Source organism: Ambystoma mexicanum, chromosome 11, assembly GCF_040938575.1.
Source record: "Ambystoma mexicanum isolate Mex_15411 chromosome 11, UKY_AmexF1_1, whole genome shotgun sequence".
NCBI lineage: Eukaryota > Metazoa > Chordata > Amphibia > Caudata > Ambystomatidae > Ambystoma > Ambystoma mexicanum.
In genome coordinates this window covers 1,051,390,488-1,051,413,556 of record NC_090934.1, presented here as the reverse complement: position 1 = coordinate 1,051,413,556, position 23,069 = coordinate 1,051,390,488, and the positions used below count along the sequence as shown (strand labels likewise).

General features: G+C 48.0%; 1 protein-coding gene across 2 annotated transcripts in view; it reads left to right on the top strand.

The window, feature by feature from the left end:
- The window catches only part of DET1 (DET1 partner of COP1 E3 ubiquitin ligase), a 455,614-nt gene that overhangs the window by 117,674 nt on the left and 314,871 nt on the right, over nt 1-23,069 (top strand). Inside the window, exons 2-3 of one of the 2 annotated variants that reach the window (XM_069624292.1) lie at nt 8,844-8,922; nt 13,273-14,380. In XM_069624292.1, the coding sequence (XP_069480393.1) occupies nt 13,295-14,380 (1,086 nt within the window). In that variant the 5' untranslated portion in view covers nt 8,844-8,922; nt 13,273-13,294. The remainder of the gene's footprint in view (nt 1-8,843; nt 8,923-13,272; nt 14,381-23,069) is intronic. The other variant, XM_069624291.1, reaches the window with a different exon arrangement.

The window sequence follows — 23,069 nt, the reverse complement described above, 5'->3', positions numbered from 1 at the left end:
CAAACACCTTACCTCCTCACAGATAGCACGATTGCTAAATCGATCTCATACCCGGTGCACAACCCCCTTGTAGCAGGATCTATGCCCTTCTGGAACCAAAGAACCTTCACCTACGACAATACTTAGACCAGTACCATGCCAATGCTTTATTCGCCCATCTAAGTCCCCTGCATCTTCAGCTTTGTTCTTCGTGCCCAAAAAGGAAGGTGACCTCAGAACTTGCATAGACTACCGCGCATTGAACCAGATAACTGTTAAGAACCGATACCCATTGCCTCTGATCCCTGAACTACTAGACCAAGTGAATGACGCTTGCATATACACTAAATTAGATCTCCGGGGGGCATACCATCTGGTACGTGTAAAAGAGGGCGACAAATGGAAGACTGCTTTCCGCACTAAGTATGGATTATTTGAATACCAGGTGATGCCTTTTGGGTTGTGCAATGCACAGCAGCCTTCCAATACTTCATGAACGATGTCCTTCATGAACTCATTGACGTTTGTGTTGTCGTATATATCGATGATATTCTAGTATACTCCTCTTCAGAATCTGACCATGTGAAGCACGTCCGAGCAGTCCTTGAGAAATTGGGCCAGCACAAACTATATGCAAAACTGGAAAAATGCGTTTTTCATGCCACAGAAGTTGAATTCCTTGGGTTTATCCTGACCCCAAAGGGAGTCCGAATGGACTCACGAAAGGTGGACGCAATCCTTAAGTGGCCATCACCAAGTTCAGTTAAAGGAGTACAAAGTATGCTCGGCTTTGCCAATTTCTACCGCAGATTCATCCCGGATTTTTCACATGTTGTACATCCCATCACAGTACTCTTGTGAAAAATTAAACGCTTTATGTGGACTGAAGAAGCTGAAAATGCCTTCCAAGAGCTGAAAGCGAAATTCACGTCTGCAGCTGTATTAAAGCACCCACGCCCTGAACTTCCATACATAGTGGAAACTGATGCATCCAGTCTAGCCATGGGATCTGTCCTGTCTCAAAAGGACCCTGAAACTGCCAACTTCACCCAGTAGCATTTTGGTCCAGAAAGTTCTCGGCACCCGAGTTAAACTATGCGGTTACCGATAAGGACTTATTAGCCATTAAATCCGCCTTCAAGGCTTGGCGGCACTATCTTCTCGGTGCCAGGCATACCATTACTGTGATCACCGGAACTTACAGTATTTAAAGACAGCCAAGGCCCAATCGTCACGTCAACTCCGATGGGCATTGTTCTTCGCCAAGTTTGATTTCGTGATAACCTATCGACCAGGTTGTAAGAATGGTAAAGCAGATGCCTTATCCCGGGCCATGCAAACGAAGCTAGGTGAGCCAGTCCAGTCCGTCATCTCTTCCCTACGTGTCACATTGGTGGAGACCGCAGCTGTCCAGTTCAGATCGACGCCTCTGTGGGAGCCAGGTGAGCGTAACAGAGCAGCCCAGGACGGAAAAAAAGGCAGCCGACTTGCCGAAGAATGCCCAAGCGGCGCAGGAGAAATCTTCATGAACAATTGAGCTGGTAGTGGCTGCTCTCTCAAAGGCCTAAGGGTCTGACCCCGTCAAGGTAGCCCCTACTTCGCCTATAGGGTGTCCCTGCCTCCGAGGCAGGAGGCCTCAGTTGGGATGGTGGAGGAGCCTGCTGGCACACCAGAGAAAAGGATGCCTCTCTGAGCCTGGCCCGGGCCCTTCAGTGTGCAAAAAGGGGGGGGAGGGGCAATGAAGTGCTGGGCCTACAACAGGCCATACCCCAGGCCATAGAAGTTTAGTTCTCGGACGAGGACCAGGCCCCCCTGCACATGGTTCACAAGGACATGGAGGAGGAGGGCGGCGGCAACAGCGCGAGGACTAGCATTGCGAACACGCCAGCTCAGCCGAGAGATGTATCCCTGGACATCCTTTCGACTACACATGTTGGTGTCAGAAATCCAGAAAAGGATGCCGTAGGCCCCGTTCCCGGCGACCACGCATCAGCCTCCAGCTAAATAGATGAAGCGTCCAGACCTGCGCCAGGTGCCCTCCCCCCTGGTGGACACTGGGATAAACACGGTATGGCGATAACAGACGATGACGATATTGTCACGGCGGGCGGATCTCCGCCACCAAGATCGTCCCCACCAGATGGGCATTTCATTCCATGGTCGTCAAAGCCTCTGAACTTTTCCAGCTTATGCCCAAGGAAACCAAGAAGGAGGGTTTCCTGTACCAGCGGCGCAAGGCCAAGAGTAAGACCATCATGGCAGTGCCCCTCCTAGAAAACATGTGGGAGGAAGACCTGGACCTCTTGAAGAATTATTGCATGGTCCTGGCCAAACTGGATAGGCTGGAGAAAAAGTACTGGGTGCCGGAGTCTGCTCCCATGTGTCTGCGGTCGTAACCATCGCCGGACTCGGTGGTTTCAGCGACTGCAAGGAAGAGCTTGTCGAACCTTTCCTCGCCATCCTGTTCCCTCCGGACAGCGAGGGGGAGAAATTGGATGCCATGGGGAGGAAGGTTATTTACACCGCAGCGTCAACCATCAAGGCTTCCAACTCACTGTCCATACTGGCCAGGTACGACGGGGAGCTTTGGTACAAGCTGGGCCAGATTCTAGAATTCCTGCCCAACGACAAGAAGACAGAGGCGCTCACCCTCTTCCAGGAGGGAGAGGTGGCTTCAGACCATGCCATCACAATTGCGCTGGACATCGCCGACACAGGTTTCCAGCAGATGGGGAACAGTGTCGGCCTCCGTCGTCGAGGCTGGCTGAAGGCCACGAATTTCCGCTAGGAAGTCCAGATGAGGGTACTGGACATGCCCTTCGACAGAGATAACTTCTTTGGGAAGGCTGTCGACGAGTCCCTGCAAGTCATCAAGGCAGATACAGAGAGGCTCAACAACACTGCTCTTCCTTTCGCCCCTACAGAGGAAAGTCAGACAGATCGATGAAAGGATTCTTCTCGTCGTACTGTCGGCCGTCCCAGTCCACGTGCAAGGAGGCCTACAGGGACCGTTCCAAGGCCTACGGCAGCGGCGGTCAGCGCTGTCATCGCCTTTAAGGCGGAACGCCGGCACAGAAGCAGGACTGACCCGGCCAAGACGTCAGGCCCCCACCCATGAACCCCGATTGGAGGCGGCTGGCGGGATTCATCAGCGAGTGGGAAACAATCTCCCCCCCCCCAACAGATGGGTGCTGTACGCTGTCACACACGGACAAACCCTGGAGTTTCAGCACAAGTGTGTACGGATCCCTGTGGAGGCCCGGCAGGAGCAGCACATCCCTCAACTTTTAAAGGAGGTACAGGCCATGCTGCGAAAAGGGGTGATAGAGCTGGTTGCACGACGACTCAGGGGGTCCGGTGTCTACTCCAGATACTTTTTAGTCATTTGGGCGGCCCATTATAGACCTGCAATGTTTCAACAAGTACCAGAAATTCAGGATGGTTGCGTTGCAGCACGCGTTCCGCCAATTGGAAGGAGGAGACTTCTTGACGTCGCTGGACATGGAGGATGCCTATTTCCACCTCCTTATTCACAGGAAGCAATGAAGTTCCTACGGTTCGTAGGGCAGGGACAGCACTACCAAGTCAATATCCTCCCCATCAGCCTGAAATCGGCCCTGAGGGTGTTCACAAAGTGCCTGACCCCATTGGCAGGCCATCTGCATCTACGGGGGATACACATGCACCCATACCTCAACGACTAGCTCATCCGGGCCAGTTCGCGAGAGTTGTCCGTCAGATACACAGAGACGACCATCCAGCTGCTGACAGATTTGGGGGTTCTCCATCAATTATACAAAGTCCTGGTTGACACCATTGCACAACATGCTTTTCCCTAGCCGCCATACTCCACAGTCTCCTGCCTCGAGTCGCCCTCGGAGGAGAGGGTAGCAGCCATTCTGGGGAAAGTGCAGCGACTGTTGTCACTGAAGACCGCCACAGTGCGGACCATTAAGTCACTGCTCGGCATGATGTCATCTTCAGGAGTTTCTCGACACTTGCTGGGTTCAGGTGTCCGGAAGCTTCACGGACAATATCCCTCTTGACGGGGAGTTCCGACGAGTGATTCGGTAGTGGCCAAGTCCAGAGCGTTGTCGTAAACTCTATTTCTACTGTCATAAATGGAAGTGTTTCACTACATGGCGCCGGTCGCAGAAGATCCCCACCACCCTCTCTGAGGGTCATGGCCCTTCAGATTCTTCTCTACTTGTTGTCCTTGGCCAAGGTGGAACAGGTACACGCCTCTATCAAGGTGCATCTGGCGGCTATCTCCCGCTACACCAGCTCTCCAGGAAGATCTTCTCTTTGGTTCCACCATCTCATCAAGGAGTTCCTCAAAGGACCGTTTCAGTCTTTCCCGTCGGTGAAGGCTTCTGCCCCGGTGTGGGAACTCGACGTGGTGCTGACGAGGCTCATGGGGGCTCCGTTCAAACATATGCATCAGGCCCCTCTCAAGTTCCTCTCGTGGAAGACGGCTTTCGTTGTGGCCATCACCTCTGCTAGGAGGGTAGGTGAGATCCAGGCCCTATCCTGCAAACAGCCTTAGCCTTACCCGAGTCAAGGGTAGTGCTGTGTATACACCCCTTGTTTATGCCAAAGGTTCCGTCAGAATTCCACCTCAATGAACCTTTAGTGTTACCAGTGTTTTTTCCGAAGCCTTCGTCGCCGGCTGAAAGGGCCTTGCACTTGCTGGACGCAATTTCTACGTGGCACGCACAAAGAGTTTTCGGAAGACGTGACAACCATGGGAAGGCCTTATGCAAGGCTTTCATCTCAAGGTGGCTCTCCGGATGCATCATGCACTGTCATAGGTTGGCGAACCTAACGCTGCCTGGCGTTCCCGAGAGCCCACACCACCAGAGCGATTGCTGCTACGACAGAGTTCCTGTCTGATGTGCCCCTGCCAGACATTTTCCGGGCTGCTACGTGGAGGTCCACACACACCTTCTCAAGATACTACTGCGTCGACAGGGATTCCAGGGAGGAGTTCTGAGTCGGCCAAGCGGTGCTGCGCAACCTGTTCGCTTGAGGTAAGCCGCTTCCAGAGGTAAGGATGATTGCTTCTGTTGAGCCTTGCCACCTCCTGTGGTTGTGAAATATTGTATTGCTATGTATTCTTTACTCATGAGCATGTGAATCAATGTCAGACCCCAACTTGGAGTAGGAACAAGTTACTTACCTGTAACTGTTGTTCTCCAGCATGGGACTGGCATGGATTTACATTAAACCCTTCCACCTGCCCTTCTGCGGCTCTTCTTGGTCATACTGCCACTTTATGTGCTTACCAAATCTGAAGATGGCTTCCAGATGAGGGGCTTAGGGGGAGGACTGTTGTGGATTCCAATCGGGCGTCACACACTGGACCAGGACACTTGGTCTTAGCCTGGGATGTGGTGCTTAATAGGAATGCTTTTTCTTTAATTTCAATGAATTCAAAATGAGCCGGTACCCGACCCGTCTCACACCCCTTTACAAATACACCGGGTCACAATGGACCATAAACCAGGCCGGTTGGTGAAAATACAATATTTATTTATTTTTAAAATTCACAAAAATCACACATTTTAATATTGGGCATCAATCACTAATGGGGTGATAAGGTCAATGGAAATGGAAGCAATGCACTTGGTTAACCTTCTAGTAGAACATATCCAAACCACAAGTGAATAGGAGCACTTTTTGAATTAGGATAGATAGCACCCAAGTTAAGGTTTCCGCCTGCAATGCTGCCTCAACCCACCAATGATTGAATTCTGAGTGGATAGCAAAATAAGAGGCAAAAACAGATTTTAAACCCTTTTGCAAAGGCCTAAAATAACACTCGGATTTTGTAAAATAATTAATTTATATGTGCGTTTAAAGAATGGTATACATATGCTTTATCACAGTATTAGGGATGTTATCTCGCTATCAACCATCTGGCAAGGCATCACAAAAGCAGACAGTTCATAAAACGGATTGAAATTGAAAACCTTGTGCGGCCGAATTCACACATGGAAAAGTTGCATTTTTCCTAGATTGCAATTTTAAATGCAAAAAACGTTATTTTTTTCAAAAAACGGGTGAAAAACACTGATCGGAATGCGGTTTTTGGGCAGGGCGATAGATGCACGGCACAGGTAAAATCTAAAAGTGAAAGGAGGGCTATAGCTGGTGAATTGAGATAGAATAAGGTTTGTTTTTAGGAAAATGGAGCAGTGAAAAAGAGAATCGGTTTTAAAAATGAAAGGCACATTTTACTTAAACTAAATTATTTAAATTATATTTTTAAAGAAAGCCACGGTACGTTCAAAGATTGATTTGCAACGTCAACCTTTTCCCGCCATGTGCTAATCTATGTGGGAATTAATTTAAATTACTCCAAATATTACTAATGAGTTATAAGATGAGAGGAAGGAAAGAGTTGCGCTAACACTAGGAAACAAGAACAGGGTGCACAGAAAATTAAAACAGTCTATACAAGTTTGTTTTCAGGGTATAGATAAGGTTGCTTAGCGAGTAGAACAAAGACAAAAGTCAAGATGGGCTACACTATGTGTTATGGGATGGGGGATACTCCCAGTCTGCTCTTAAATTTGGTATTAGGAACAGTCAATCGGGTTCTGGACTCCAGGGCTCGGGTCACCAGGTAGCAGAACAACAGCTGGGCCTGTCTGGTCACTGGATAATCAAGACAGCTGGATGGCAGGGTTGCAGCGGGCATGCAGTTAGTGGGCAAAAATCCAGTCTGGTTTCAGGATGCTTCCCAAAAGAACACCACAGCTTTTCCCTTCGGTTGTTGGGATTTTTTTAGTGGGATCTCTGGGTTGAGGCCTTGCTGGGATGGTCAGCAATGCTTTGGCCGTGCAGTGGAGTCTGGAATAAGCTATGCTTTGGCTTTGCAGTGGGATCTGGAATCTGGCAAGATGAATGTAGAAGATCAGGAACGCAGGCACAGAAAATTCAGGAAAGAGTCTGTCTAGAGTTTTGTCAGCCACCCTTTTTTATAGAGCATGGTGACATCCTAGTATTATACAGCAGGGGAGGCTTAGCTAAGCACGCCTCTAAACAACTGGATTGGTCAGGGGAGATAGTTACCTCCTTCCTCCCAGCTGGTTGGGTTACAAGAGCATGATGTCAGATTTATTTGCAAGTTTTACCATGTCCAGAACCTCCCACAGTTACTTTAGCTACAATTCGGTTTTGTCATACATGGCACATTTGTACAGTTGGGGCCTTCTAACAAATTACATAAGCAGGTTACATATTTTATGCAGAACATGCCAGTCTAACTCTACAATTCGTAAGACATTGTTTTGCCCTTATAATCATTTTCTGTCATTTTTAGTGTGAAATATTTGGCCTAAAATTCTATAACTTTACATGTGGGTGGATGGATTATCATCAGGCATGGAAGTATTACATTTTACATTGGCATCATGTACACTTTCCTTGGAATACCCCATTCTCTACTATTTCTGTTCCCTATATGGCAGTGAAGGCTATAACATCTTCAATGAAAACCCACAAAATTACATTAAAACTGAGCTTTTTACATTCCTGCATATTTCTGTTGCAAAAATAAGTCATCAAAGTTTCTTAATAAAATAGTCTTTTGAAACAAATGGGCATCCTTTGTCTTTCACTGGGAACATTTTTTTTTCTCTTCAGCTACCTTCAAATGTCACTTGAGCCCAGTGTGGGGAGGGGTTTTCCCAGTTTGCTTGAAGGTTTATGGCTGCTTCCACTTAACTGGGTTGTGTCCTGGAGCTTCTATTGTAAGAGTCCTCAGCTCAGACGAAAGTCTGCCAAAGTAGCTCTAGTGTGTACTAGCATCTACTGTGATGGGCCTTCTGTTGCTGGCATCCCAGAAGCAGAAACCTGTTTGGGCTGATTTCCCCAACTGCAACCAATGCATTTTAATTCCTTATTTTATTTATTTTTATTGTAAATCAGAATAAAGCCTGTTGAATACAATCTCCCATGTACGTTTCACAGCACAAAACCCCTTCACATTGCTAGATTAGGGCAGGGCCTTATCCAACATACACTTTTAAAAAAGTATTTTTCTTGGTTTGTAAAAGTACATTTTAAATGTTGTGGTGACTACATTTTCCTTGCAGGTTTGATTTTTCTCTTCCATCTGAATTCCCACATTGTTTTGTAGGCATAGTTAGCTTCTGGTATGCAGCAATGGGTTGAAACACAGATGCACTGAAATTGACATAAACCCAGAAAGCCCGGGCATTTTTGATGCATTGATCCTTGACATTTTGTAGCCAAAAAGTAAAGCGTTTCCCTGTGTAGCTGAAGTAAAGCTTCTTTTGATTTCTTAAGACCTGAACAACAGCCTGTCATTCAGGAATACTGCTCTTGTCTGCTTAGAGGACAATGTGAATGTGGAGGGGCATGGCAAAGTATCATTAATAAAAGTATTGTGATGAGGAACAGAGGTAAAAGAGCATCAAAGCAGCATCGTTTTAAAATGTAAATATTTCCCTTTTTTTGGGAACTTTGAGCTTGCAGCAAAGCAGTGCTGCTTTTCACTCCCCTTCCTTTCTACATGTAAGAACATACTGGCAAGCTTTCTCAGTGTGCCCCCTTGTTCCATCCTGCCCAATATATGCTTGGAAAGATGGTGCCGCCATCTTTTCGTAGCTGAAAACACAGTTTTGCCGTGAGGCAGTGGTGCTCCCAGGAGCCAGCACAGCCATTTTTCTGCTTCTACTGAAGTGCAGCTTGGTTATGGAAGGGAGTACAGCTGAGTGGGTAAATATATCCCACACTGTCATTGTCTGGGGGCAGTATGATTCAGAGTACAGTGATTGGTTTAGAGGAGAAATACAATTTGTAAGTGAAAGTGAACCAGTTTTTCTTTTACCTAGGATTCCTGGCCTGACGACGGGGAATATTCATGAGCATGTGAATCCATGCCAGACCCATGCTGGAGAACAATAGTTACAGGTAAGTTACTTGTTCCATACCGGTAATCCCTTACCGCCCAATTATGAGGTCGCTTTGCGGGTCCCTACCATAATGGCTGGTTTAACCAGCCGTTCAGGAAGGGACCCGCAAAGGGACCTTGGAGGTAATTACGGTACCGCAATTTGCAGTACCGTAATTACCGCCTTCCCCATTTCCATTGAGCCCTATGGGGGCAAAAATGGGAATAGGGAAGGGCCAATGGTGAATGGGGAATTACCGCCCCGCCAACCTTGGAATGGGGCGGTAATTCCGCCATTCACCATGGCGGAATCGGTAATGTACTGGCGTCAACCATGGCGCTACTAGCGCCATGGTTAATGCCTGGGTTGTAATGACCCCCAATAACTCCCTATTATTTGCACCCTGCTCTAGCCATGACTTAAACATCCCCCCTTTTGTTTCCCCATTCCGTATGGTACTTAATAAAAGAATCTTATCTCATGTAATCCAACATGGTTATTGGTTCCGTTGTAGCCGCCCCTTCCGATCAGTACTTTGTAGTATGTTTCAACACCCCCTACCCTGCCCAAACAGACAGTCCCCCTCCCTAATACCTATGTGCTATGTCCCCCACTTACCCTTATTTACAATCCCCCTCACCCACACATGCACAAACAACACTTCTCTCTTGCGCCTCCTATGTTGCACCACAATTGGCCTTGCTCCGGCCACCACCAACCACCATAAAAATAGAAAAACTATAAACACAATAAATTCTACTTTTTTGTCCAACACTCCCTTTACATCGGGTGAGGAGATCCCAGACCAACAAGGCCCTCTACAACAACTACTTCTCGTTCCCATGCCACTTTTACACTGGACGGAGAGATCCTAGACTCACTAAATATACTGAGCTTCTATCCATAGCCTCTTTTCCTTCAATACATAGCAATGTTCCCTTAACTCAGGAAAGGGTCCCATTTACAAAACTCATTTAAAAAAAGAAAAGAAATATATACAATACCATGTATTTTCCTAAACCGTCAATCCAGTCTTCTCTCACCACACACACACATATATATCCACTCTCCCCCACACTCTACAACGCCCATACTCTCCACTCATACCTCACTTGTTTTTCTCTGAAGAGGGTGCACTTACGTCTGCTTGTTCACCCGAAGTGCTCCATCACATGTTAACGGCCTGCACAATCCGGGGACAGCGCCCGGGTCCACAGAACAGACAGGAATTCTGATAATGTAGCTCCTGTAAACCTCAGTGGGCTCGGCTCATCCATATGTGTGGCCAGGAATCCTCGCGGAGGATACTGGGATCACGTTGAGGTCACCAATAATGTAGGTTAACACCCCAGTGATCAGACCAAAAAAATACAACCCACTAGGTAAAAAGGTTTGTCGCACCCTTTTTTGAGAAAGAAAAGAGTTCTTTTTTTTATATACAAAAGAAAAATGGCGACAATGGTATTGCAAGTCCACTGCCACAGAGCTCTATCGTCCTCTGTACAAGACTCAGATTATAAAAACAAAAATCGTTACATATGACGCACTCGATATAGTGGTAATCCCCCACCCGCATTGGCTACTGCGTATATACATGTGAATAATTACAAATAGCACATTTTCCAATTTTCGCCCATCTTCACCACACAAGGGTAGCATCCTTGTCCATCTTGAAACACTGCAAGGCAATTGGTTGCATTCAACTTGCACCACCCTAACTTCAATCCTTATCACGTGAAATACACCTGGTTATCAACATGAACTCAGCAGTCGGCTTCGAGATCAGTCTGGTCCCGGCAAACAAAGCAGCCCTTTTCTCATCCCAGACACGTTGCGTCCCCATCGTGCCCTCCCCACTGTATGGGCATCATTCTTGGGCCCCCCTGACACGAAGCACAGACCATGTTGTTCACATCTTTCCACTTTATCAGTTCCCGTCCCCACAATTAAACTTAATATGCCACCAATCAGTACGGTTCCCGAAAGATTTAGGACCCCTTTTCCTTCACATCTGATATTTCAAATAGAATGTCGATCATTCCGAGGGGCGCTAGTTCATGTTTTGGCATTCCAGGACCTCTGCCTCGCTTGCAAAGAATATGACATTGTGCTAGGCTGCACCCCATTGCCTGATCAGCTACACACATTAATGCCTAATTGTTTGAAGGCCTAGCTGGTATCGGTGTACGTGCATGTTTTTTGCCATACCTGGGAATCGGAATGGTCAGACAAAGAATGAGGCCTTGTGTTCTGTGTTTTCAGCACAGCCTGCGAGGATTCAGGCCTACTCCTAAATGCAACGCTCTTTTATATTGTGATTACAATGTTTATATGTACGTTATATTTCTTGCCTAATTCTATTATAAAAGCTACTGGTTAGTTCCCCCCTATGTGATTCTCTGCTCCCGCCAGTTATTCCCACCCATGATGCGCCGCCCTCCCACCTACACCATCCTGCACCTATTCCTCATATTTTAATATAGTTTTCTCAATCTAAATCGTCTGGTAGGGGCCACAATCTGCACATGCATCCCAACACCTGGTAGATGAATCTACTTTGCATTCAACACACTTTCAAGCAATCTTTTCCTTAATGATGTTGTAGTGTGTTAAAATCCCTCAACAGTTCCTCTAAGCTCTGTTAAGAACCTACATGTGCTTCAGTAGTTTTCTTCATAACATGTCTGACTTTTATCCTGGGCATGATATTGAGGCTTCATTGGTGAGTATCTTGGTTTCTAACAAGAGATCTCTCCAATAGAAAACTGTTCTCTTCATCCAGTTGGATTAGTCTTTTTCATTCAATGTGTTTTACTATGTTATCTGTCTAGAGAACCTCTATTCCTTGGCAGTATTTTCTCTCATTTTACTTGCTTGGCTTGGGTACTTCTGTATGGGGGAATAATTCAATGTATGAAACTTTTCAAGTCTCTTGCACTTGTGGTGTTTCCTTTACCCCCCTGTGTTAGCTTTTTATGTTGAATCCCCAGTAAAGGTCACAGTTTTTTTTGGACTTCAGTATTTAACTTTACCTGTGTTTTCTTTTTATGACTGCACACTAACCATCACCAATACTTGACCTTTGTCAAGACCCCTAGAGCTTAACAGAAATAAGCGCAGCTCCCTACCGTCGGGTTTACTTTATAGTTGGCAGTAGCTTATAAGTTCCCAGATCAGCACTAAGGTCCGGCTCAGGTTTTATGCATTTTTTTGGGGATTTTGAAATTGTTCCTTTAACCACTTTTATCAGCGGGCAGTCTGTTGGAACAATTATTGTCTCTGCCATGATTATGCCATTTACTTTCCATTTGGCATTACTAGAGATTGTATAATTCGATACCTTAGCATTAAGCTAAAGTTAAATGAGTTTAACTATTGTAACAGTCTGTTTCTGGGCACCTCCCGGCAAATTTAGCAGCAATCCAGGTGATTCAAAATGTAGCAGTCTGGGCTACTAAACATCTAGCCAGATGAGATCACTTCAACCAAGCAAGGAGGGAGATTCATTGGAGATTCATTGGATCCCAGTGAAACATCGGGTTACCCACGCTAGGCCATAAATGCCTGAACCTCTAAGCCCCTGCATATCTCTGCAAATGCACCAAGGTATACCAACCCGGCCGCTCACGTCTATCGGCCGATAAGGCCAGCCTCCAGCAACCAAAGTTCAAACTGAAAGCGTTTGGTGGTACTTTGTCATGTTCAGGCCCCCCTGGCATGGAATGCACTCACTCCTGATCTGAGAAAGATAACTTCCCTAACAGATTTTAAGAAAAAAATCATGACGCACCTCTTTAGCATGGCATAGAGGAATCTCCCCCATCTGATCTTCTGACCAATTCTTTTGTTTGTCTCTTTTGTTTGCTCCCTGAGGCCTATGGGTGAGTGGCGCGTTATAAAAATATAAATAAATATGCATTTTCTTGATGTGCCCATATTCAAATGTCTTGAACTTTCCCTACATCACAATTTGCCATAATCTTTTTCGCAACTCTCTTTTTAGCAATTCTTTGAAGCAACAGCTCCATGCCTTTTACACATGCCCTTCCTCGAAAACACCTCCTTTGCTGCCTGCTGCCCAACAGTAGCACAAGCCATGCCATAATTTTTACAGGAATACAAATGTAATGTGCGTTTAAGTAGCTACTTGACCAAGGCACTTGTTAGTGGAGTGGTAAGCGATTTGACCATACTTGTTTTACTTGTGTATCTTTTATATAAATCCTCTCCTACGTTTCACTCCTTTTTAATTCCTGCCTTAGGGACAGAATGTGTTCCATTCTCCAGCTTATTTGCTAATCTGTCCATATAATTAATTATTTTGTTATTGACAGTTTCCTGTTACTAACAATAGTTTTCTTTCTTTTAGTGCTAAAATGAAGTGACATTTTATGATGGATCATGATGCTCTTACTCTCAGACCCCGAAGAATCCAGAACCAAAATGTGATCCACCGCCTCGAGCGCAGAAGAATCAGTTCTGGTAAACCTGGCACACACTGGCATCTGGTCCGTGTGTTTCACCAAAATGTGTTTCCCAACTTTACTGTTGTCAATGTGGAGAAACCTCCATGTTTTTTGCGCAAATTTTCACCAGACGGACGCTACTTCATTGCGTTTTCATCGGATCAGACCTCCTTGGAAATCTATGAGTATCAGGGTTGCCAGGCAGCTGAGGATCTTTTATATGGATATGATGGTGACATTTTGGCCAATGGAAATGATCAGCGATCAGTCAACATTCGTGGACGGCTGTTCGAGAGGTTTTTTGTGTTGCTCCACATTACCAACGTAGCATCCAATGGTGAACATCTAAACCGAGAGTGCAGCTTGTTTACAGATGACTGTCGCTATGTAATTGTAGGCTCGGCTGCTTATCTTCCTGAGGAGCCCCATCCTCCTTTCTTTGAGGTCTATCGCAACAGTGAGTCTGTGACTCCAAATCCCAGATCGCCCTTGGAAGATTACTCTCTTCACATTATAGATCTCCACACAGGCAAGCTTTGTGATACAAGGACGTTCAAGTGTGACAAAGTTATCCTCTCTCACAATCAAGGTCTTTACCTTTATAAAAATATATTGGCCATTCTTTCAGTCCAACAGCAGACTATTCATGTTTTCCAAGTTACCTCTGAAGGCACTTTTATTGATGTCCGGACCATAGGCAGATTTTGTTATGAAGATGATTTGCTAACATTGTCAGCTGTGTATCCGGAGGTACAGCGGGATAGTCAGACTGGGATGGCTAATTCTTATAAAGAACCCTTTATAAATTCCTTGAAGCACAGACTTCTTGTCTACCTCTGGAAGAGGGCAGAACAGGATGGCAGCGCCATAGCAAAGAGGAGGTTCTTCCAGTTTTTTGACCAGCTCAGGCAGCTTCGCATGTGGAAGATGCAACTTCTGGATGAAAGTCATCTGTTTATCAAGTATACAAGTGAAGATGTGGTGACTCTGAGAGTGACTGACCCTTCACAGGTAAAGTGCACTTTTGGTCACATTTGTGAAAAGAATATTAGGCAGGTTTGCTTCTTTTGAAATGTTGAATTCTAGTTCTATGAGCTTTGAATCAAAGTGAAATGTTATGGAAATGCTATTTGACTTTATTTGCTGTGTCTGGAGAACACTGATACCCTTTAGTTTGCATCCAAGTTGCAGATCTCCTGACATATGTTGCATGATCTAAATCACAAGTGTCCTGTCATTTAGGAAACTATTAAAAATGTTTTATGATTTGTATGTGTAGTCATAGGTATAGTTGACTAAACGACAATACACTTAGAGGTTAAAAGTTGAAGCACCACTGCTTTAGATGTGTATTCATACCGCTGCCAAACTTAATTGAAAGGAAGAGCCTTACTCTTTTCTTCACAAGTTTTACCTGCTTACTGGATTTCTAGAAAATGGAAGTATGCACACATATACTTTTCTAGAATCCATAGTTGGCTTAAACTAAGACAATTGGTATTAATGACACTTGACCTTGAATATCTGCAGGGAGGTGATTCACTGAGTAGACATGTCAGTAAGTAGTGGAAGTAGACCAAAAGGATGGAGATGCCAGAAGAATCGCTTGAAAGGGTGCATTTCATTTGTCTGTGCCGCAAAGCTTTGTGGACATAAGTTGGTTGTGATTTCAAAGCAGTCAATAATGGTGCCTTATTGATGGGCATTGACATGCCATATAGTAGTAGGCAGCCACTGTATGAAAGGAAAGAATCACCTATCAAAGATGCTGGTTACGATGGTAGGTAAAATGAGGAAACTGCTGTCATACTCTCCTTTTAACTAGTGTCGTAGGACACCTGGGATGTATCCTGGCTGCCTGCAGTCTTCAGTATTAGCAATTGACAATATTACCTGCACTATTCCATAATTAACTGTGTCTTTGTGGGCGCAGCCAGGCAGCCATGCTATAAGGACACGTTTCTCATGGGTCCTGCAGATCCGAAAGGATCCTTGCCTGTAACACCGGCACCAGCGTGTGAGGAATCCTGTCAACACTACATTGGGGTCAATGAAGTGGGCTAGCACTCCTGTCCGTAAATAGGTTTGTGGAAGGTGAATTGCAAAGCATGGGCCCACGAAGAACAAAACCCGTCCAGCAGCGGTGAAATGAAAATGATGGACGCGAGGCAGGAGCCTGCGTATGCATAAAGACAACATGGTACGAAACGGATACAGCACGGCAGGCAGGGATCCCAGTGGCCCAGCTGGTCCCCACTGTTGGTCCGGGTTCTTGTCCTGCCAGACTAGGGAGTGGAGAGGAGGAAGTAATTGCCACGACGAAAGCAGTCGCACCGTGGCGAGAAGGACTGAAGTGCCCTGGAATGGGGAGGAAACCAGTGAGGGTGTCGACGGCTGCCGGTGGCTCACCAGTGACACCGCAGACAAGGCAGTAGGTGGCGCTCCCTTCATGCGTGGCAGTGTAGGCGCTAACAGCCATATGCGCAGACCTAACTCCTGGGCGCTCTGAAGTCAGGGCATGCCCAGTGCTTGGTGCAGCTCCCGTTCCCCTCCAACTCCCGCCCCCCACCCCTCCCTACAACACGTCGCCAGATTCGTACCGGAGACGGGCGCATCGGACAGAAGCCGGCAACGGCGGAGGACTATGACGGATAGGGGCAGCAGCAGTCTCCTGTCCAAAGCGGATATTGCCGGACGCGATAGTTGGGGGGGAGGCAGTGTGGGGGAAGCTGGCGGGGCGCACTGCACTTCAGTGCATTGCACCATCCATGCTGACATGACCTAGGAGCCGGGTCCATGAATAGCACACACCAAAACATAAGCACAGCCCAACAGACATACACTGACAAGCGCGGTCACAGAGTGGTGACACACAAAACAACACACCCCAAGAAGCAGGGGTACGTGGCAACTAGACCTGGCAACATTAGCAACGCAGGAGGCTCGGTTGGGTGTGGAGGGCCACTAGCAAGGTGCATGGACACATACATACGGCCGTGGCACGAAATTTAAAGACTCCATCAGTGGGTGGAGTCCATACTGCAGCACCAGAAGTGGTTTATGCACCAACAGCCAGCTCCTGACAGTCACCTTCGGCCTGAAGGAGGGACTGTACCCGAAACAAGCTCAAGAGGCATAAACACATGTGGGGGGGCATGCTGGCAAGTACCAACCTGCCTGGGACAGACTATATCAGGCATCATCATGTGTGCAACACACTGTGCAAGAAGCCACTTCCCAAAGCAGCACACCAAAGCTAGACAGCATAGCAAGGTTGCAAGCGCCGTCCATGGGCACAATACACAGTGGGCATCTGGAAGACAACATTGCAGCCCTGGAACACAGGAAGTAGCCTCCATCCAATATCAGCTGGCGATCAGAGGTGTAAACTAGAGGCAAGTGGGGAAACAAAGGTAGGCAGAAGAACCGGCATGGATGGAACCAACAATGGCGTCTACGTCACAAAAAAGCAAATCTAAGCAGCCCACGTTGGACATTTTCACTAAACCCACAAACTCATCTGGGAACGTCACACCAGAGTCCTAGCCTATAGATCCACCGGAAGGGCAGACCCAGATGAAAGGGGATCTGCAAGTACTAGACACCATAGCAGACCTGAAAATAGCATAGAGTCCAAAATGGATACCATGAGCCTTGATGTGAACCTCCTGAGGCAAGATGTTTGGTCACTCGCAGAGCGCACAGGAGCTTTTAAGTCTCAGTGAACACTGCCAGTCTTAAGGACACATCAAGATATGTGTCAATACTTAAGCAACAATTGCGGAATCTTGAGGGCAGAGTGGAAGATGCAGAAGGGTGTCCCACACACAATAACATCAGAATTATCGGACTCCCGGCAGGAAAAGAGGGTGCGAACCCCACCAATTTTATAGAGAATATGCTGCTACAAGCAATTGGCCTAGTCACCCTCACCAAGGTCTTCACGGTAGAAAGGGCTCATAGGTCCTTGATGACAAAACCACCAACCGGAGCCCCGTTATGGCCCATTATAGCCTGTAGCTGGAAAAGATTCTGGAACATTTTCTGAAAGGCGGCACGATACAGCGAGCGTCGGCCACTGTTACTGCATACCCGGACTACACTGTGCAGGTGCAAAAACAGAGGATGCACTTTACATCCGTCAAGGGGATGCTGCGTGAAGCGACTCTTAAGTATTTGCTGCTGTATCCAGCACGGCTATAAATAATAAGCAAAGGGACATCCATTTTCTTTGATAACCATGAGGAGGCCCAGAAATGGATGGACACAGAAAACTTGCCTACTGAAGTGTTCAATCAGACGACAGATGTGGGGGACACATGCTGAAAAGCCTCCAGATGATTAATGGGGAGGCTGGATTCGGCCGACTGTTTGCAGCGCGCAGCAACCTTTTCTACGACAACTCGGGCACTAATACGTTTGCGGAATGCAGGAGTCGGCTGTGTAGTCTCCATCCAGGAACGCACTGCAGGAAGTGTTCTTCAACTAAGACAGGATTTGTTCACAGATACTAGTTGTTAAGGATCTGCCTGCTGCACACCAGGCACCAGAACATGCAACTGGGATGGGGGTGAGAAGCAGGGATGCCTGAGTACAAGGTATTGAGCTGGCCAATTCTTGGTGGGCGTAGGAGAGTTGGGCTCGTTAGTGGGAGTTAGCCTATAGATCCACACAAGAAATTTTGAATATATGCACATCGAACTGTCGAGACAAGCACAAACGCCAATCCATGATGGGGGAACGTCAGGGAGCTAAACAGCTATGTTAAACGAATTAAGGTAGTGACATCTACGGCACTAGACAATTGATATAGCACTCCTGCAGGAGAAACACTTCACAGGGGAGAAACTATCCATCCTAGCTCTGAAGTGACTCTGGGCTCATCATATTCTGCATATGCAATAGGGGTCCTTATATGGGTGGTGCCGGCTGTGCCATTTAAAGTCTTTAAGACATTTGCAGTGCAGGGACTTATGGAACAAAGAGGAATCTGCATTGTCAACACGTATGCACCAAACCACGATGCAGCAGCCTACTTCTGTTTGTTATATCCCTATATTGGCACATATAGAGATGACACATTAGTATGGGGAGGAGACTTTAATTGTACGCTGCACCCGGAAATTGATAGATCAGACGATAAATCAGTACATCCCGGCCCTTCAGCCAAAGCCTTGACTACATTGCTGCGAGCATTTACGTTGTCTGACATATGGAGGACCCTGCACCCGCAAACCTGGGGTTAATCCCATTAAACGGCCCCCAATGATCTATACACCAGACGAGACTGTCTTCACGGGAGACGCAACTCTATGTGAGTTCAAAACAGTGAATACAAAGCACAGGTATTATCAGACCATGCTCCCCTAGTGGTCACATGGCAGAACTCCCCTCCTAGGGCATGTATCCCGACCTGGAGGCTTAGAAGTGAATGCCTAAGAGATCCGATGTTCTGGGAACACTTAGAGAGGGGGTGAAGGATTATTTCGGGTGTTGGATTACTTCAAAAACAATACAGGGAGTGTAAAATCTACAGGCACGCTATGGGAATCCTTTATTGGAGGTTTTAGAGGGTGCAGGCTTGACATCGAAGGATCGGGCCCAAGAAGTTACCAGACTACAGCAGAAATGTTTAGAGCATTGGGAAAGGATGGGCAAGCTGAGCTATAAGAAATACGTAGAAAGGCAACACGCTGAAGGGGATAAGCTGGGACGTCTTCTGGCCTGGCTATGTAAAAGTGAACTTAAACGGGACATGATGCACTAGATCACTGGGGAAAACTGGGAGGACTGCAGGACGCAAGAAAGTATAAACAATATATTTCATGAGTATTACAAGGTGTTATATGCAGAGACATTAGTAACACAGTCATCAGACATAGATAAAGCCCTTGCACAGATAGATCTCCCACAGTTAGATGCAGAAGCAGCAAGTCAGCTGGAAGCTCCCATAACTAAAGAGGAGCTAGAATCTACTATTGGAGGTTTGCCGACTGGTAAGGCCCCAGGGACAGGTGGATTACCTAGTGAATTTTATAAAGAGTTTATGGCAGATGTAGTACCCCCGATGCTAGCGATGCTGAATGAGGCGCTAGATACAGGCACGCTACCGAAGTCGTTGCAACCGTCAGTTATTGTCCCACTATTGAAACCCAACAAGCCAGCCACCGACTGTGAATCATACAGACCTTTGTCGCTGCTTAACCAGGACGGGAAAATACTTACAGCCCTAATGGCCAACAGGCTTAAGCCAGCTTTATCTAAGCTTGTACACCCAGACCAGTCGGGATATGTCCCAGACAGGAATATCACATGTAACTTGAGGTGGTTACACCATATTATCCATCATACCCAGAACAGTTCAGATCTTTACGCAGTGCGGCTGATCTTTACGCAGTGTGGCTTCTGGTGGTTCTGAATACTTTCAGTATGGGACCCACATACATACAATGGGTACAGCTGCTGTACAGCAGCCCAATAGCGAGGGTCAAGACAGGAGCCCACATCTCAGATCAATGGCTGCTGCGGAAAGGCACGAGGCAGGGCTGCCTGTGGTCCCCTATGTTATTTATACTGGCCTTGGAACCTTTAGCGATTAGCAGTATATCTGAGGAAGAAATACCAAGAGGCAGGCATAGTTGTAAGGGGCATGTATAATTTGATTTCCCCAGCATGGGGTCTGGCATGGATTCACATGCTCATGAATATTCCCCATCGTCACGCTGGGAATCCTCCGTAAAGAAAAAATCAGTTTTTGTTTCTGAACTGTCTTTCTACTAGTAACCAATCACTGGTTTCTGGGTCATACTGCCCCCAGCCAATGACTGCCCTCTACATAAGCCCCTCCTCTGGCAGCTATCCTCAGATTTTTACCGCACATTCAAGTGTTGGGAGTAGTCGTGCTATAGCTCTCAAGCTTTTATTGCATTTTTTGATTTTTCGAAGAGTTTACTCTTACTTTTTTTCTGTCAATCGAGCCTCAAGCTCCACCGATTCTACTTCTGATCAACAGGGACCCGTTTCAGAATTGTCTACGCCCCTCAAGGGTGATTTTTCATTGAGTTTTCGCTTATTTGAGGATTCCGGAAGATCTTTGAGGCCTACCCCGCGTGGATATGGCCCACGAGAAAGGAAACAGAACGCCTGGATCCATGCTGTTCAGGAACTGCCCTGGATGCGGATTACAGAATGTCTTCAAGGAAGATGAGCACTCTCGGTGCCTCTGCTGCCTTCACGACGACAAATTGCACGTGGAGAAGGACTGTGCGTTTTGTAAGAATATGTCCGAACGGACAATGAAGGATCGTCACGTTCGGCTCACCAACTGGCTGGAGGGCAAGAGCCCAGCAGCAGGTGAGAAGAAGTAGTCTGAGCGGTCTTCTAAGACCTTTGAGGGCGCTCTGGCCACGGAGGGCCGAACAAAAGGCAAAGCACTGCGAGTCCGCGGGCACCGGGAGCGCCGATGGTCGGGCTCCTTGGCTGCCAGGCAGGGCGCGATGTCACCGACGCCATCAACCATGAGCCAACGCTCTGGCTCGGTGAAGAGAAAGTCGGAGAACCTGGGTAAGCTTCGGGAGAAGACCTGGTCGATCCCGACGCGACAACCGAGGGGGAGCGAGGCAGCAACCCTCCCCCCAAGGTGAAGGCCTCCGGGGTGCCAAAGTTGCTAAGGCCCTGATTCACCAGGCTAAAGTAGAGACAACTTCCGGGCCTAGAGTTTCCCTGCCACCCCGGAGGGAATCCTCTTTGCAGCCTATCGAGAAGACCTCCATGAAACCCTGGGTGGCGAAAGAGGGGGTGGGGGGCACGGTAGCCATAACGGACACAGATACCACCTCTGAAGATGAGCTGGCTGGCGTCGCAAAGATCCTGGACAAGAGGTTCGAGGAAGTCCGGTCCTACGGGAGGGATCCCGACAAGGCAGGTGTAGAAAGCGACGGTGGAGCTGACGTGGAGGACCCTACTCCCCCGCCGTCGCTCCCGTCGCAACCGACGCCTATGCCACAGGACAACTCGGGAGCAATCTTGATGGCTATCCAGGCCCTGTGTACGGAGATAAGGACAAGGTTGCCCTTACCCCCAGCGAACGATCCAGCGACGCCTGGTCCGTCAGGAAGCCCACTGAACAAGCGGAGGCAAATCCAACCTCCCCTCCTTTCCAGCCTTCACTTCCTTCCCCTCCACCGAGGGATGAGACGGGAATGGAGATGGTGACAACGGGGACGGACGACGAAGGTGGTGACGACGGGACCGATCTCCCATCACCTCCTGCCCGGGCCTCCCCTCCCGACGAAATTGGATCCTTTCACGCCATGATCGCCAGGGCTTCGAAGCTCTTCCAACTTTGTCCCTAAGAACAGAAGGAGGGTTTCCTCTACCAACGACGGGAGGCCAAGAGGAAGACCGTCCTCTCAGTACCGTTACTGGACATCTGGGACAAAGGACTGTCGCTACTCAAGAACCCGTCCAAGGCTCCTGCGAAGAGGGACCGGTATGAGAAGAAGTACTGTGTCCCAGATTCCACCCCGATGTGGAATTTGGTGGTCTCCGCAGCGGCTAAGAAGAAATCGGCAGGGGCGACGGGATCAACTTCCACTTCCCCACCGGATGGCGAGGGGAAGAAGCTGGACGCCAAGGTGCGACGACTCATCTCGTCGGCCGCGCCGACCATCAAAGCAGCCAACGCCCTCGCGATCGTGAAGCGCTACAAGGAGCTGTGGTTCAAGATCGCTCCCCTCCTGGACTTCCAGAGGGCGGAACCATTGAAATCCTGCAGGAAGGTGAGGTGGCTTCGGACCATGCCATCATGGTGGCCACGGACATCGCCGACACCAGCTTTCGCCAGATGGGCAACAGGGTTTGCCTTCGCCGGCGCGGCTGGCTCAAGGCCACCGATTTCTGTCAGGAGTGCAGACCACGGTACTGGACATGCCCTTCGACAGGAACAACCTGTTCGGCAAGACAGTGGACGAGTCACTGCAGGCCATCAAGGCGGACAACGAGACGGCTTGGGCCTTTTGGTTCTCCATCAACGACGGCTGCCCTTTCGGACCCCGAAAGGCAAGTTTCAAGGTGCCTCCAAAGGATTTGGTGGTGGTTCCTCATCGTAGCGCCAAGTGGCCCGTTTGTTGCAGGAGGCCTACAGAGGCTGCAGCAAGGCCAGAGGACGTTGTCGCCAAGGAGGCCAAGGCACCAAGGCCTCGGCGAAGCAAGATTGAACCGGCCGCGGCATCGGGCCCCCACCCAAGCACCCCGGAGGGAGGCCGGCCTGCCAAATTCGTCAGTGTGTGGGAGTCGCGCTGGCCCACGGGCACACTCTGGAATTCCAAAGGAAGAGCCCCCGTCTACCGCCTGTGGCCAGGAAGGAAAACCACATGCCACAGCTACTTCTGGAGGTACGAGCAATCCTGAAAAAGGGTGCGATAGAACTCGTCCCGAAAAGGCTCCGGGGCTCCCGAGTGTGCTTGCGGTACTTCCTCATCCGAAAGAAGACCAGCGGTTTGTGACCCATCCTGGACCTTCGTCATCTAAACAAATACATCAAGTCCCAGAAATTCCGGATGATCACCCTTCAGCACGTGCTGGGGCAGCTGGAGGAAGGAGACTTCCTATTGTCGCTGGACTTGGAGGATGCCTACTTCCACATCCCCATTCTCAAGGGACATCGAAAGTTACTACGATTCATGGTCCAAGGGTGACA